Source organism: Rhipicephalus sanguineus, chromosome 1 (assembly GCF_013339695.2).
Source record: "Rhipicephalus sanguineus isolate Rsan-2018 chromosome 1, BIME_Rsan_1.4, whole genome shotgun sequence".
Taxonomy (NCBI): domain Eukaryota; kingdom Metazoa; phylum Arthropoda; class Arachnida; order Ixodida; family Ixodidae; genus Rhipicephalus; species Rhipicephalus sanguineus.
Window position 1 is genome coordinate 261,406,328 of NC_051176.1, and position 12,873 is coordinate 261,419,200.

Genomic DNA, 12,873 nt, shown 5'->3' on the forward strand with positions numbered 1-12,873 from the left:
TAAATATGTTGCAAGGAATTTAATTACTTAATGTTAGCAAACTACGTATGTAATGTATACGTCCAAAACTTGTCCGTTTGAATTCACCAATTGGACAACGCTGTTAAACAGAAAACGATTGAAGTCAATGTTTACTTTCCTACAACAATATAAGAAATGTTTACATATATAAGAAAATCTGTTCTGAATAATTTATTATTATGAGTTATTCATATTTTACTTTTGTAATGACAAAACCGAATACAGACAAGAAATATCTAACTAAATTATAGTATATGCTCTAAAGTAAAGCATATGACTTAACAAATAAAAACAAAAATTAACAGAAGATGTGTAAGCCATTTCTTAAATCAAGCAACCTTGCTCAGTTTGGGGAGATAAAACGAAAAGCCCAGAGAAGCAGGACAGGTACTGGTTTCAGGTGCAAAACAAGGTGTCAAAGAAAGCATACGAAAGTAGACGGGGAAGTTCCTTTCATTCATGTATCTCTTATCGGAAAACAAACTGTCAAGTTCCATCATGCTGATTGATGCTTCGCGAACTGTTTCGTTTAAAGGCAGGACGCAAACACGTCGTCATTATCCTGCGTAAACGTTTCCACTCTCTCGCCTCTTGTAGGAACGACACAAAAGATCCAGCTCTCTCGCGAGCACAAGCACCAGGAAGAAATATTCGAAGGAGAACATGAGCAAGAGGCCAGAGTTCCGCTCGACTACAGTCAAGAAACATCGCCAGTGCAACTCGAATCAGGAGGGCTCAGCGAGTTGTACACGTTCAGTTCAGAGCTCGCCGTGTAAGTACTACGACACCATGCGTATGCTGCATAGGGCCCACTTTGTCTCAGCCACGAATATACTTAGATCAGGTGCCTGCGCACGGAAGTGTCAGACTCGAATGCGCTATTCCGCTATAGTTGAAAGAGTGCGGTGTCAACGCCCGAGCGCGTACGCAGTAGTTTGTTGTCGGTGATACAGAAAGCAACTTCAAGCTGCATAATTCGTTACCATTAATTGATGCTTCACTTCACTTTAAGCCAAACAGATTTGAAGGCTTGTATGTATTCTTCACAGCCAGTAGTAAAAGACAGAACATTCACATGCGTCTACAGGATACACGCCCGTGATAGGGTGTGTGCGTGTGTGTGTCTGTGCGCGTGTCAATTTCTTTGTTTGTTTTTTGTCAGCTTGTTTGTTTATTTTTCAGTTTAAATAATATCGCGGTTCTTACGAAATACGTTTCTTTACCCGTAGTGGAAGGTTCGGTGCTGTCGTCAGCGGTACGTCGAAGAAGCTGGGCAGCAGCCTCGCTTTGAAGGTCGTCTTGACTAACACGGAACCCGAGACGTCGGCGCACCGAGAGTACGAGGTCTTGAAGAGCCTTCGGCACGAGCGGGTCATCTGCCTCAAGACTGCCAGCGTCCACGACGACGTGGTCGTTCTCGGTTTGGAAAAGCTGTGTGGCATGGACGTGCTCACCTACCTCTCTATGCGCCACACGTACAACGAGGACATGGTTGTACGCATCATCAAGCAGGTGCGTACACTTTCTTGTGCAGCGCAGTGGTGACATTTGAAAACCACTGGTGATGAATGAACAGCCCGAGCTGAAAGTGATATCCGCATAAGTTATCGACTAAGGAAACGTTTCCACATCGTTTACTTGAATGTATGTTTATGGCACTAATTTCAAGCTAGTCAAACGCAGTGCAACATGCCTGACATCGATGTTACAGCCAGCTAACAAGATGCCGGTGCCCTCTTTCTGTTCGTAGGTTTTGGACGGCTTGGAGTACCTCCACTTCCGCAGCATCTGCTACATCGAACTTCAACCTGACAACGTGGTGCTGACCGATGCTCACAGCTGCAACATAAAGCTGGTAGACTTCGGATCGGCGAACTTTGTGCCAAGAACCGGAAAAATTCTTCCCTTGGACACAAGCGCCTGCCTAGAGTATCTCGGTTAGTACTGTTACAGTCGAAACCTTGAAGAACAAAACAAGGGAACAAAACAAGGGACAAACGATAAATGTGGGTCATGATTTTTCTCTCTTTTTTTGACATCTAAAGCACTTCTGGATATAAGATAAGTAACCTGGGATGTGTTGAATGAATTAAGTTCGAAAGTTCAAGTCCAGATCTGAACACGCACCATGAAACGTACGTGCGTTTATTACTAATACAGTCACTTACTTTTCGCACATGCCCACTAGGAAGTTCAAGTGAACTAGGCTATCATTTTGACACCTAGTGCAATAACTGAATTTCAGCTATTAGATAATCAATCGTTGCTCTTCCCCGTCTTCTTTTTTTCTTTTCAGCCCCGGAGGTGCTAAAAGGAAACGAGGTTTGCCACGCCACAGACGTCTGGGGAGTCGGCGTCTTGACGTACATATTGTGAGTATGCTAACCCAGACGCTTAGGCCTGCATCGGCATCTCGGTTCGCCCGCAGCTTTCGCAAACGGAGCCTCTCGAAATTTTGTGCAGGCTTAGCGGCTACTCTCCATTCCTCGGAATCAATGAAGAGGACACGAAGACCAACATTCTGTATGTGCGGTACCACTTCGACAAGCTGTACAAAGAAGCATCGACAGAGGCAACGAGGTTCCTCATGCAAATCTTCAAGAGGACACCTGAGTAAGCCACCCTTGGAGTTTTGTTTAGGCTATACAACGGAACAAGTTTCATGCCAACAAAACACTCGCAAGATCGTATCCAAAATTCGAAGACTGACATAATTTTATTCGTGCACTTGGAACGGAAGGGCGATAGCTGCAACTGTTCGAACACAGCGTCAATTTATTGTTAACCAGATAACAACCTCGATTGTATTAGAACTGCAAAAGCAATTCTGGAAAGTGTTCCAACAATGCCTGTGGTTGCCAACCGTCCGAATGCAGTGAAACATGGCACAAGTATGCAGCGCTTCTATTCTCATCGCGTATTTTCGCAAGGCTGATTTACCGATCGAATGCAAAGCCATAAACTGTAATAAAACCAGAAAATATCGGAAATTACGGCCAGTAAAGGTCACTAAAGGTCACATAAAGTTGCAAGCTATGTGTCCATCAAGCTCACTGAGGTTCAGATTCCAGAGTGCTTGTGTTACAGTCGTAGCTCTCTGAAATGTCTACAGACGCGTCAAATGATCATCTGTAACAAGCGTTGAAAGCTGGGCCAGTTGGTACGGGTTCATCTTCTACCAAACTGCGCAGCAGGCGGGAAACTTCTCTTTTCGTCTGTCGCTTTTCCTTCTTTCTTTGTGTCCCGTCTGCGGCGCAGTTTGCTAGAAGATGAAATGATCATCTGTTCGTTCACAAATTTGTTTGCTTATCTGTTTGTGTACTTTCTATTCGGTCATCCATTACGTGTGTTGCTCTGGACGATGCATATCGCTCATATTCAGCCACTGCGAAGTTACCCGTTGACGGAAGAATGACATTAAGACAACGCGACAAGCACGGCATACAGTCTACACACCTGTTAAGTCTTGGGGCCAAATTAGTAAAAGTTTAAACACTGGCATTTCGTTCGTAAGTGCCTTCATCATTGCCAGCTGTCTTCAGTCTAGCACCAGTGTTGGTGGTCTGTTCTTGCAAACAGTTCCAACATAAAATCTTGTTATCAATACAAAAACTGACTCTCTCTCTCTCTCTCTCTCTCTCTCTCTCTCTCTCTCTCTCTCTCTCTCTCTCTCTCTCTCTCTCTCTCTCTCTCTCTCTCTCTCTCTCAGAAAACGACCTGCAGTTTCGGAATGTCTTGAGAACAAGTGGATGCTTCCAAGTGAATTCATGCTTCGAAAGCGCGAGAATTCAGTCTTCCTGTCGCACAAGCTCCAAGAGTTCGCTGCCAATTTCCACATGAAGAAGAAGAATGCCAGCACTGCCGATAGGCTTTCGAAGCTGATCGGTCTGCAGCTCTCAAGGTACGAAGCATAACGCTTGCGTGTGCGTTGCTAATGCCCTTTAGCTACAAACGTCCAAGCATAGTTCTCCCACAATAAATACTCCCAGAAAAGCACATGCGCGAGACACGAGATGCGGTCTGCAGACGTCCCGCGCGTTTTCACGAGTTTTATACCAATATCAAAGCTCCGCGAGAGAAAGCCGACTGATTACAACACTCAGGTAGGGAGCAATGAAATGGGCCAATATCAACCAACCTTACCACTGCGATCGCTGTCGTAGCATTGATGAAAAGCCACCCTATGTTTCAGAACGCGCAGTGCAAGAGAAAAAGATGGGGTGCCAGCGATAGTTGCGATGAACATAGAAGTTGCTAAATTTGCTGCGGGTCTTTCAACGCGTCGCTGTGAGCGTTTTACACGGTCTGGCACGTTACTCCTTGTGATTCAACGCCTTTTAACGCTGAATAAGTGATGTCCTTCATCTGTAAGGTTTACCATATTAGCTGAAGTACGTGCTCGACACTGAAATCTGTAGCGCGTCTTTTGTCGCAATACGTCGTTTCTCCTTGCTGGCTCATAAAAGTTTCGCGTTCGCATATTCCCACAGCACGTCGGGTGTACGAACAATTTCTATAACTTTCGTGACAGTTGTGATTGGTCGATCTTATATCCGTAGTGTTTTGTAGCCTAGCTTAAAATGTAAGATTCTGAACATTTTCTGTGTGTTAGCGAAAAAAAAAAAAAACAGGCTAGGCATAAACGCTTGTTGTGATTGCGTATTTACTTTAAACTTTCAAGTCATACGGTCATCGCAGCCTGCATTTACCTTGTTGCTTTCTTTCCAGATGCTTTTTATCCAGCGCGGAATCAAGTGGGGATGCTTGAATGAACACGAAGCGGATTGGAACGCAAGAGTGGAGAGTCCTGTTTGTTTGAAAAATTCAAATGGCTGTTACATGTTGATTTTGTCATTACACATGCACATGGGTTCCGGCTGAGCGCGTGCAGCCGGCCATGTGGACGACGTCGTTTGTCGGGGTGCATCATGCTGACACTGCGCTCGGTTGCAAATATTTGTTAAAGCGCAGCTAGACAAGTGGCGGTAAAGGAAACCAGCCATCCTTCACATACTCGTCAGTTTTGTTGAGTTTTTGGATTGTTGAAAATAAAGATATTTATATGTGTACAGAGTTGGGCGCTACACGAAGGACAGGAAGGAGAGGGGGGATCTATTTAGATAAAGGCTGCAGAGAGCTCGGCGTGCCCTAACCTGCTGTCCTGCGACGAAGAGAAGGCAAAGGGAAACGAAAGAAGGGTGGACCGTTCTGATAGGAACAGTGACGGAACAGTGAACATAGCAGCATTCTCAAAGCCACGAGTGCAGCTAGGTATCGTACAAGAGTGTGCCATAGCCTGTACTGCTAATGCAGCACATCACGGATTGGGTCAAGGACCCAAAATAAAGTCCTCTGAGTATGCTCCGGCGTTGATTTTTGCCATTTGAGAAGCCTGTTGCTCCCGCAACAAGCCTGAAGCCTGTTGCTCCCGCACGTATGCAGTGCGAGCACAATGCATACGCACTATAGCGTCTTTGATAGCACGGCAGCGGTCGCAAACTGATCTGCCCTAACGGCCCATTAGATGCACATAGTGCCGGATGAATTCCATCCCAAGTCATGTATTGTCAGAATTGTAATCAACTGAGCTAGTTGGTTCGTAGTTACTGGGAATTCGACCAACGGAACTGAAGAAAAGGAATAAAAACAGTAACGTCCTATGCCTGCCCTTCGTCTTTTTTTCCTCCTTTTTTTCAGGTCCGCTGGTCCAAAACCCATTAGTCATGTCTTGTGCAACAGACTTGAGTAGCAGTCTCACTACGGTGGCATACGAAATATTTCGGTGTTAAGTGCCGAACGTAGGGAGACATTGAATGTGGGCGCGAGGCTCACCACTGGAATCACCGGCGCTGCCATCGTTCGTACGTCAAAAGTTTGGATCGCGTGGCATCGCTTCGTCGTGGCGAGAGCGCATAAAAGAAAGTTGATTTTAACTGTTTGTACCTCATGTAGTTTAATAGTATTAACTGCCATTCTGGAAGCTAAAAAATAAAGTTGCTGGGGTCTTTTAACACATCTTAACGAAAGCTTATAGCGGTATATACCTTTCTTGTCTTGGTCGAATTGTTAGCTCTCAAAAGCTGCAACAATACCTGCGTCTTTGCACAAGAATGTATGGTCGTTGCCCTCTCTTTCTATCCTGAATGGGTTGAACAACACATCTCGAAATTTGGTTATCAGTAAACTACATATCTGTAAAAATTTTTAGCGCTCCAGACACGGTCAGGTTAGATTTAGCGATTGCAGTCGTCATAAAAAAAAAAAAAGTTTTAAAGGTGTTTCTTTTTTTTTTTTAATGAACAGTGCCAATAAATACCGCCTTGTGTGATACGAAGAGGAGACTACGCCATTTCTGTTGTGGAAAACAACGACGCGATTACTCCCCGTCGATCACTTCGGAGCTAGCTATTTCTTTATATGTTTTTTCCTTACGGTATATACTATGCTAACAATAACAACAGAATATTAGAGCAAGCTTCATATAGTTTAATTGAATCAAGGATTGGAGCGCAAGCGAACGAGAGACGACTATCAGGGGCGTAGCCGGAGGAGAGGGGGGGGGGGGGTCAAACCCCGCGAAATTTTTCAATTTTGCATGTATATATATACACAAACACATATAAACGAACACACGGACATACATAAAGTATGGCTGCAACCCCCCCCCCCCCCCGCAAAAAATTTCTGGCTACGCCACTGACGACTATGCGTCGAGATATACTACAGTTATGCCGGAAAATAATAAAGGGCGCTTATTTAAAACAGATGTGAGAGAGATTGACTTAGCCACCGACAATATTGCCGCATATAGTCGGTTACAACTTAAGAAAAAACATAAGCTCCGCCCACTGCCATCGCTGTCAGACCGAAAGACAATTCGCATAAGTCCTCCATCCAATTACGTTCGCTAATTTCCGTGACGTCAAGCAACCTTTCCAATTGATTTTATTATAGAAATAATGTGTCGCCGGTCTTAGGTAAGAACTGAAAAGTTAAGGCCAACTTTACCAGGGATTCCGGCATCAGTTTTTAACCAAAAGTAATATTTCAGTCAGAAAGCCAACTTTCATTTGTAAATATGCCTAGTATTTCCTTTAGCGAAGAGAAAGTACTTACACTTCGGACGAGAACCAGCTAGCACGACTATCTTGCAGAACTTAAGGGCAGGCGCATCGCGGTTCTGTGCGTGCAGCTTATATTTATTCTTACTTTTGTACCGTCGAAGGTATTTATACACTATAATACAATGAGACAATGAAGCAGTATTTCACGGTGCGTTTATACGCACCGTGAAATACTGCACCGTGAAATACACCCGACTGAATTAACTGAGTGGTGCGATCGATACATTGGTGCGTGCACGGTGACGAAAAAAAAAAGCAAAACAAAGAAGGTTACCGATAAATCCTGCTCATCTATGAGTACAAGATATAAATACGGAACAAAATAATATGCTATTTCGTATAACTACCACAACCGACCAAAATAAAGGAACCGCCCCGCCGCGTGATCCAACTTTACAAGTCATTACACGTCAAGCGCTCGCGGCATGCCCTCGCCTCCAACATATGCCGCCGCGAATTTGTGTGCGGTTTAGACCGCACACAACGTAATACAGCTGTTGGAAAAACCTCCCTTGGTATTGTCGGGAAGTGACAACAATAATAATATAATAATTACTGGGGTTTAACGTCCCAAAACCACGACATGATTATGAGGGACGCCGTAGTGGGGGACTCCGGAAATTTCAACTACCTGGGGCTCTTTAACGTGCTCCTAAATCTAAGTACATGGGCCTCAAGCATTTTCAATGGTGAGTATGTGTGGTATAAGCATTCCAGTGGCGCACCGACGGGGGGGGGGGGGGTTGTAACCCCCCCGCGTGCTCTGTGGCTCTGCGTTCACTTCCAGTGAAGCGGCTTTGGACGAAAGAAAAGATGCTTTCACGGGTCGTCAGTTTGACCCCTCTTCTTTTCTTGCCCCCTCTGATTATTGCAATAGAGCAAGGAGATATTTCGGAATCTTCGAAACAAGCTATTGTTTTTTTATTTGTTTGATTCTCGGGGGAAGTCTAAAAGGGGCTGTGTACAATGATAATGCGCCGCGTGACTTGGCCACAGACGTCGGTGCACAGTGCATGTGACATGAAAAATATTACGTATAGCAGCTCATCCACCTGTGTACGCAGTGCTACATACATGTTTGTCCAGAACAAGAGTTCGCAGTGTTGTTTACCGTTTGTAACGTTATTATCCGGTTCACACGGGCAAATCTAATGCACTTACCTGCACACATGCAAATTATACCTGGTTCACTGGGACGCTTCTAATGTTATTAGAGATTAAGATATCAAGTGCCTAAATACCATTAAATTGTCGGTGTCACATGGCTTGATTTAATGGCACTAATGGCGCGACGACGAAATTGCGCAATAAATATATGTTGTTTTTGTCTTGAATGTGCAACTTCTTTCAAATTCTACGTCATAAAAGTCATTTTATAGAAATAACAAGCGCTTTCATGTACATTCAATGCATTACTCGCTGTGGAGAACATCTCCTGTTGCGATGCCGGTGGCATTCTCGTTACTTTTTCTTAAATCCTTGATATTATAGTGAACACGAATTGTGTCCGTCACGGAGCACCTTTGTTTTCCTTTAAATAGTCAATAATGTACGCTCTCCTTGCCGACAAACATTCTTTTTTCATCATATAGATGGGCTCTACAAAACCACGCCCTCTGGATAAAGCTTTTTCATCTAGCGGCCGTGACAAAACACAAAATGAAAATGAAGGCACTCATTCAACGGCAAGCTATAAAGTATATAGCCACGTGTCACCGCTAAAATGCCCTTTATATTCACGGTGTTACCCATTAGCGCCACTTTTTACGTGCAGACGAGCTCTAACGTAATTCTAATTGGCAGGACCGAACCAAGGTAACTATCGATCCTCCAAAACGAAAAAAAAGGAGAAAAGCATTTGAAGCACTTGGGCCCTTCCATAGACATATGGTGCGAATCTTCTTTTTCTGCCTTATCACAATGCATTAATTTTGCTAAATATGCAAACTTTCTCATAAACGTTTCACTATTTGGAACCCTGTGCCCATGTATGTCGCCATGGCAAATATAACAATGAAACACATCGAGGAACAAGCTCTTAATTCATTGCAGCCCCAGTCAAAAATCTTTAACAGATACGTCTCAACGACTGTCATTCGAGCGTCAAGAGGTCATAAGTCACAATTATTCTCTCATCTAAATTTATCCAACGAGTATTCAGTTCACCCTTGAAACAGAAGACTCCCTGTCGTTTTTAGATGCCCTTGTAACTTGCAAATGAAACTGTGCAAACACACCTACACAAGTCGATGTTTTCAGTTCACTTTAGAACCCCACAAAAATCCGCAATACATCAGTAGTAAAGATATTAATGCGAAGAGCCGGAACGCACTGCAGCACAGAACTTTAGAAAGAAAAACAATAAAAACGCGATATATTCAGGAAACGCGCCAGGAACGGCTACCCAAAATCTTTTATTCAGGAAGCATTTCGCTTCCAAAAACACAACGACGCAAGCTGAGAAATCCAGTAACAGGTGTCCCCCAATCAACATCACGACAGAAATACATATCTCCGCTATCCGTGGCGCCAGCAAAACCATCGCCCGTTTCCGTGGCCGGCTGAGTCACGTGACAGTAAGAACGCGAATGGTCCGTCGGCTCTTGCGCTTTGCCGCCTTTGTGCCATACACACGTGCAGTCCGAAACGGGAGGGATAAAGACCTGACCGAAGCCAGTTCGAAACCGCTAACGGTGGCGCGCGCGCGACTTCAAAGCGAAACCACATGTTCGAAAAGCCGCCGGCGTACTAGGCTGCCGAAAAAAGAAGAAAAAAAAACGGTCTTGTTGACGCCCCACTCCTCCGAGCGTGTGGCCCGTAGCCGACGATGGGGACCGGCGGTTCGTGAAAATGTTTGCAGCATTACGAACACAATAGCGCGACCGGAAGAGCGTACCCAAGCCATCTTCAACAAAACTGATTGTACTGGCTGCGACGCGAGCTGCATCAGCGGAACTGAGAAAGACGGGACAGACGTCCCAAATCCATCGCAGCTGAAGCCAATTACCGGAAATGAATGCTGGCAGGACTTCGCTTTTCCCCGCGCAAAGCGCAAGAAAAAGAAAAGGAAAAAAAGATGTACGCGTATACAGCCTCACAGTCCGGCACTCCAAGTATCCCCCTTTCACTGTCTCTCATCTAACAGTGCACCTCGACACATCCACACGCCAGAGGTGCTCCCCACCCCTTTTTACTCTTCAACTCATTCCCACCGGTCAATCCAGGGCTGGGCAAAGATACTTTGAAATTGTATCGAGATACGATACAAGATACTCGGTCGAGAAGTATTTGAGATACAGATACAAGATACTCGCGGAATAATTGTATCCGATACGATACCTCCCAATTGTATCTTAAGATACTTCGATACATTTGCAAGTTTGCTGTTATAGATCTATATAATGAAGCAGCAAAGGCCTATGTAGAAATGTGTTTACTTGAAAATTTCTGAACTGCGACCAGCTTTGTTTAATTTTAACAAAATACCTCTTTGTATCACAAGATACAAATCTTCTTGCTCAAGGCGTATTAGTTTCATTTCTAAACGACTTATTGGGATTTGTTTGGCTGCTTAATATAACAGCTCTTTAACTGCTGCGCTGTTAGTTGTTTTTGCTTGACACTTGTGTAGTTTATTGGTGTCGCTGCCAGCTGGCCTACTTGGCGACCAGCTAGCTGGTTACCATCTACTTGCAAGTGCCTCCGCACGATGGCGCAAATACCGCTGTGCAGTCTTACCTTGTCCGCAAGCGTATTGTTTTCGTAATACCGCATCCACCGACAAGTGTACAGCAGCAACAACGTTGGTAGCGACATTGTTTGTGGGGCGTCGTGTACAGACGATGAACTACATAGTCCGCGCTCACAGTTATTTGAGGGCATAAAACTGCAGTGATTTTTCATATTTTACTTACCTGCTGGCGTAAAGCGTTCGTTGGCAACATATTCACTAACGTGCAATCTTTTACCATTTGTTCTCTGAGAGAACCTGAGCCGCCAGGAAACGTCTCAGACGTATTCTAGCGGCACAAAACGCCGCAGGTTATCACTGCTGTTCAAGCTCTGCTTACCTGCGGATTTGTAACAATAAGAATACTTTAAGGTGACCTAAAAAAAGAAAAACGAATATATTTAAGTCAAATAGCAAGGTCGTTCCGTATTAAACAATCAAAGTGAATAAGTATACAGGGTGTTTCGCGTAAGTAGAACCCACTATTAAAAAAACAAGTGGTTAACCGCCGCTGAATGAAACCAAATGTATTTGGTTTGCCGTCATGTGGCACTCGTTATGGTATGTTTTGTACTAAGCTTAACTGGTTAATTAAATAAGGTCAATTATGCGATATTGCGACATTTTTAATATTCACTTTAGGGCCAACTGCGCTTCGACACATCGTAGAGCGAATTTAAAAACGACCGACCCAATTTTTTTGGCAGCGTACATGCTGCATGGTGAATATTTTCGGGTTTTTAGAGAAAGCCCGCGAAATATGAAATAAAACACGTTCGCAGACAGTTAAAAAATAAGAATAAAGCAGAGAACGTATTTTAGTAGCAGGTTACAAAAGACATATTACAATAAACAGACGGGCGAAAAACTATGCAGAGGACTAGGTAATGTATGGGATGCAAAAAAAAAAAAACGGAAGACAGCAAAGAAAGCACTTGTGATAACAATCAAATTCGAATAATTTAGCAGGAAGAACAAAGATACAGTACGTCAAAATGTTTCCTGTTACGTAAATGCTTGTTCTATTGCATCTAACGTCGGCACTAATAATGGGACGGTTGTTAGAATCTCTTTTGCATGTAAGTCAATCTGATCGTACTATGTAAGTCAAGCTTGCATCCACAAGATCTTTCAAATCGCTAATGTGTGAAAGGCGCGGCACGCAAAGCAGCCCCATTCTTGCATTCTTGAGACATTGCAACGAAGCATCACGCAGGACAAACTTCGATAGTGACAGTATTCGCCACGAGATCGGGCTATAAGTGGCAGCGCCGTCGCCGTGTTAGCGTGGATAGGCGGTCGGCGGCGCGTATACAAATGCACGCAGCGGCGCTTCGCCGTAGGCGGTTTGAGTCGATTGTCGGCGAATAAAGTGCGTTGACTACAGCCTAATGGTGCTTCTCTCTGACGCCTCTCTGACACGTGATAGGGCCTAACGTCCCTATCACGTGTCAGAGAGGCGCAATCTGCCAATCAATGGGGTACTAGCCTTTGGTCACAGTAATGTTTTGCACTGTGGTCGATGTTTTTTCTTGCTCTATTTGGACGTGTTTAACTTGTGTTCAGCCAATACCACAATATAAAGAGCGTTGCGCGACTGAGCCCATTAGGTATTTACTTCTTGCTTTGGCGGCTACAAAACAGAGAGCCCGTATTTCTGCGTAATTAGATAAAGTGGAACTTTGCGCACTCTGCTTTTCTGTTTGCATGAATACGCGTGTACCACTATAGAAATGCCTGGTTTTAGGTCTCTTTTACCGGTAACCGGCCTTTGCAGATGCTAGTTCATGCTTTGCGGTTTCATAATGATTTCAAAATCGCCAACACTTTAAGAGGCGGTGTCGCTAAAACTCTACATTCACACCTCGACATTTTGTACCTCTTTCGTTTAGGACGACGGCAAATGCACTATGTGATGTGCTTGAACGACAATGTGGCAACCTCATCGAAATTATTTTGTCGAAAGGACGGTACGATGGTTCGACCTAGCGCCATACC

General features: G+C 44.3%; 1 protein-coding gene across 7 annotated transcripts in view; it reads left to right on the top strand.

Moving 5' to 3' along the window:
• The window catches only part of LOC119378843 (obscurin), a 177,822-nt gene extending 172,732 nt beyond the window's left edge, over positions 1–5,090 (top strand). For all 7 annotated transcript variants that reach the window (XM_037647871.2, XM_037647874.2, XM_037647875.2 and 4 more), the window contains 7 exons: positions 619–793; positions 1,251–1,533; positions 1,772–1,958; positions 2,318–2,393; positions 2,485–2,634; positions 3,731–3,922; positions 4,750–5,090. In XM_037647871.2, coding sequence (XP_037503799.1) covers positions 619–793; positions 1,251–1,533; positions 1,772–1,958; positions 2,318–2,393; positions 2,485–2,634; positions 3,731–3,922; positions 4,750–4,789 — 1,103 coding nt within the window. In that variant the 3' untranslated portion in view covers positions 4,790–5,090. The remainder of the gene's footprint in view (positions 1–618; positions 794–1,250; positions 1,534–1,771; positions 1,959–2,317; positions 2,394–2,484; positions 2,635–3,730; positions 3,923–4,749) is intronic.
• Positions 5,091–12,873: the final 7,783 nt, after the last annotated feature.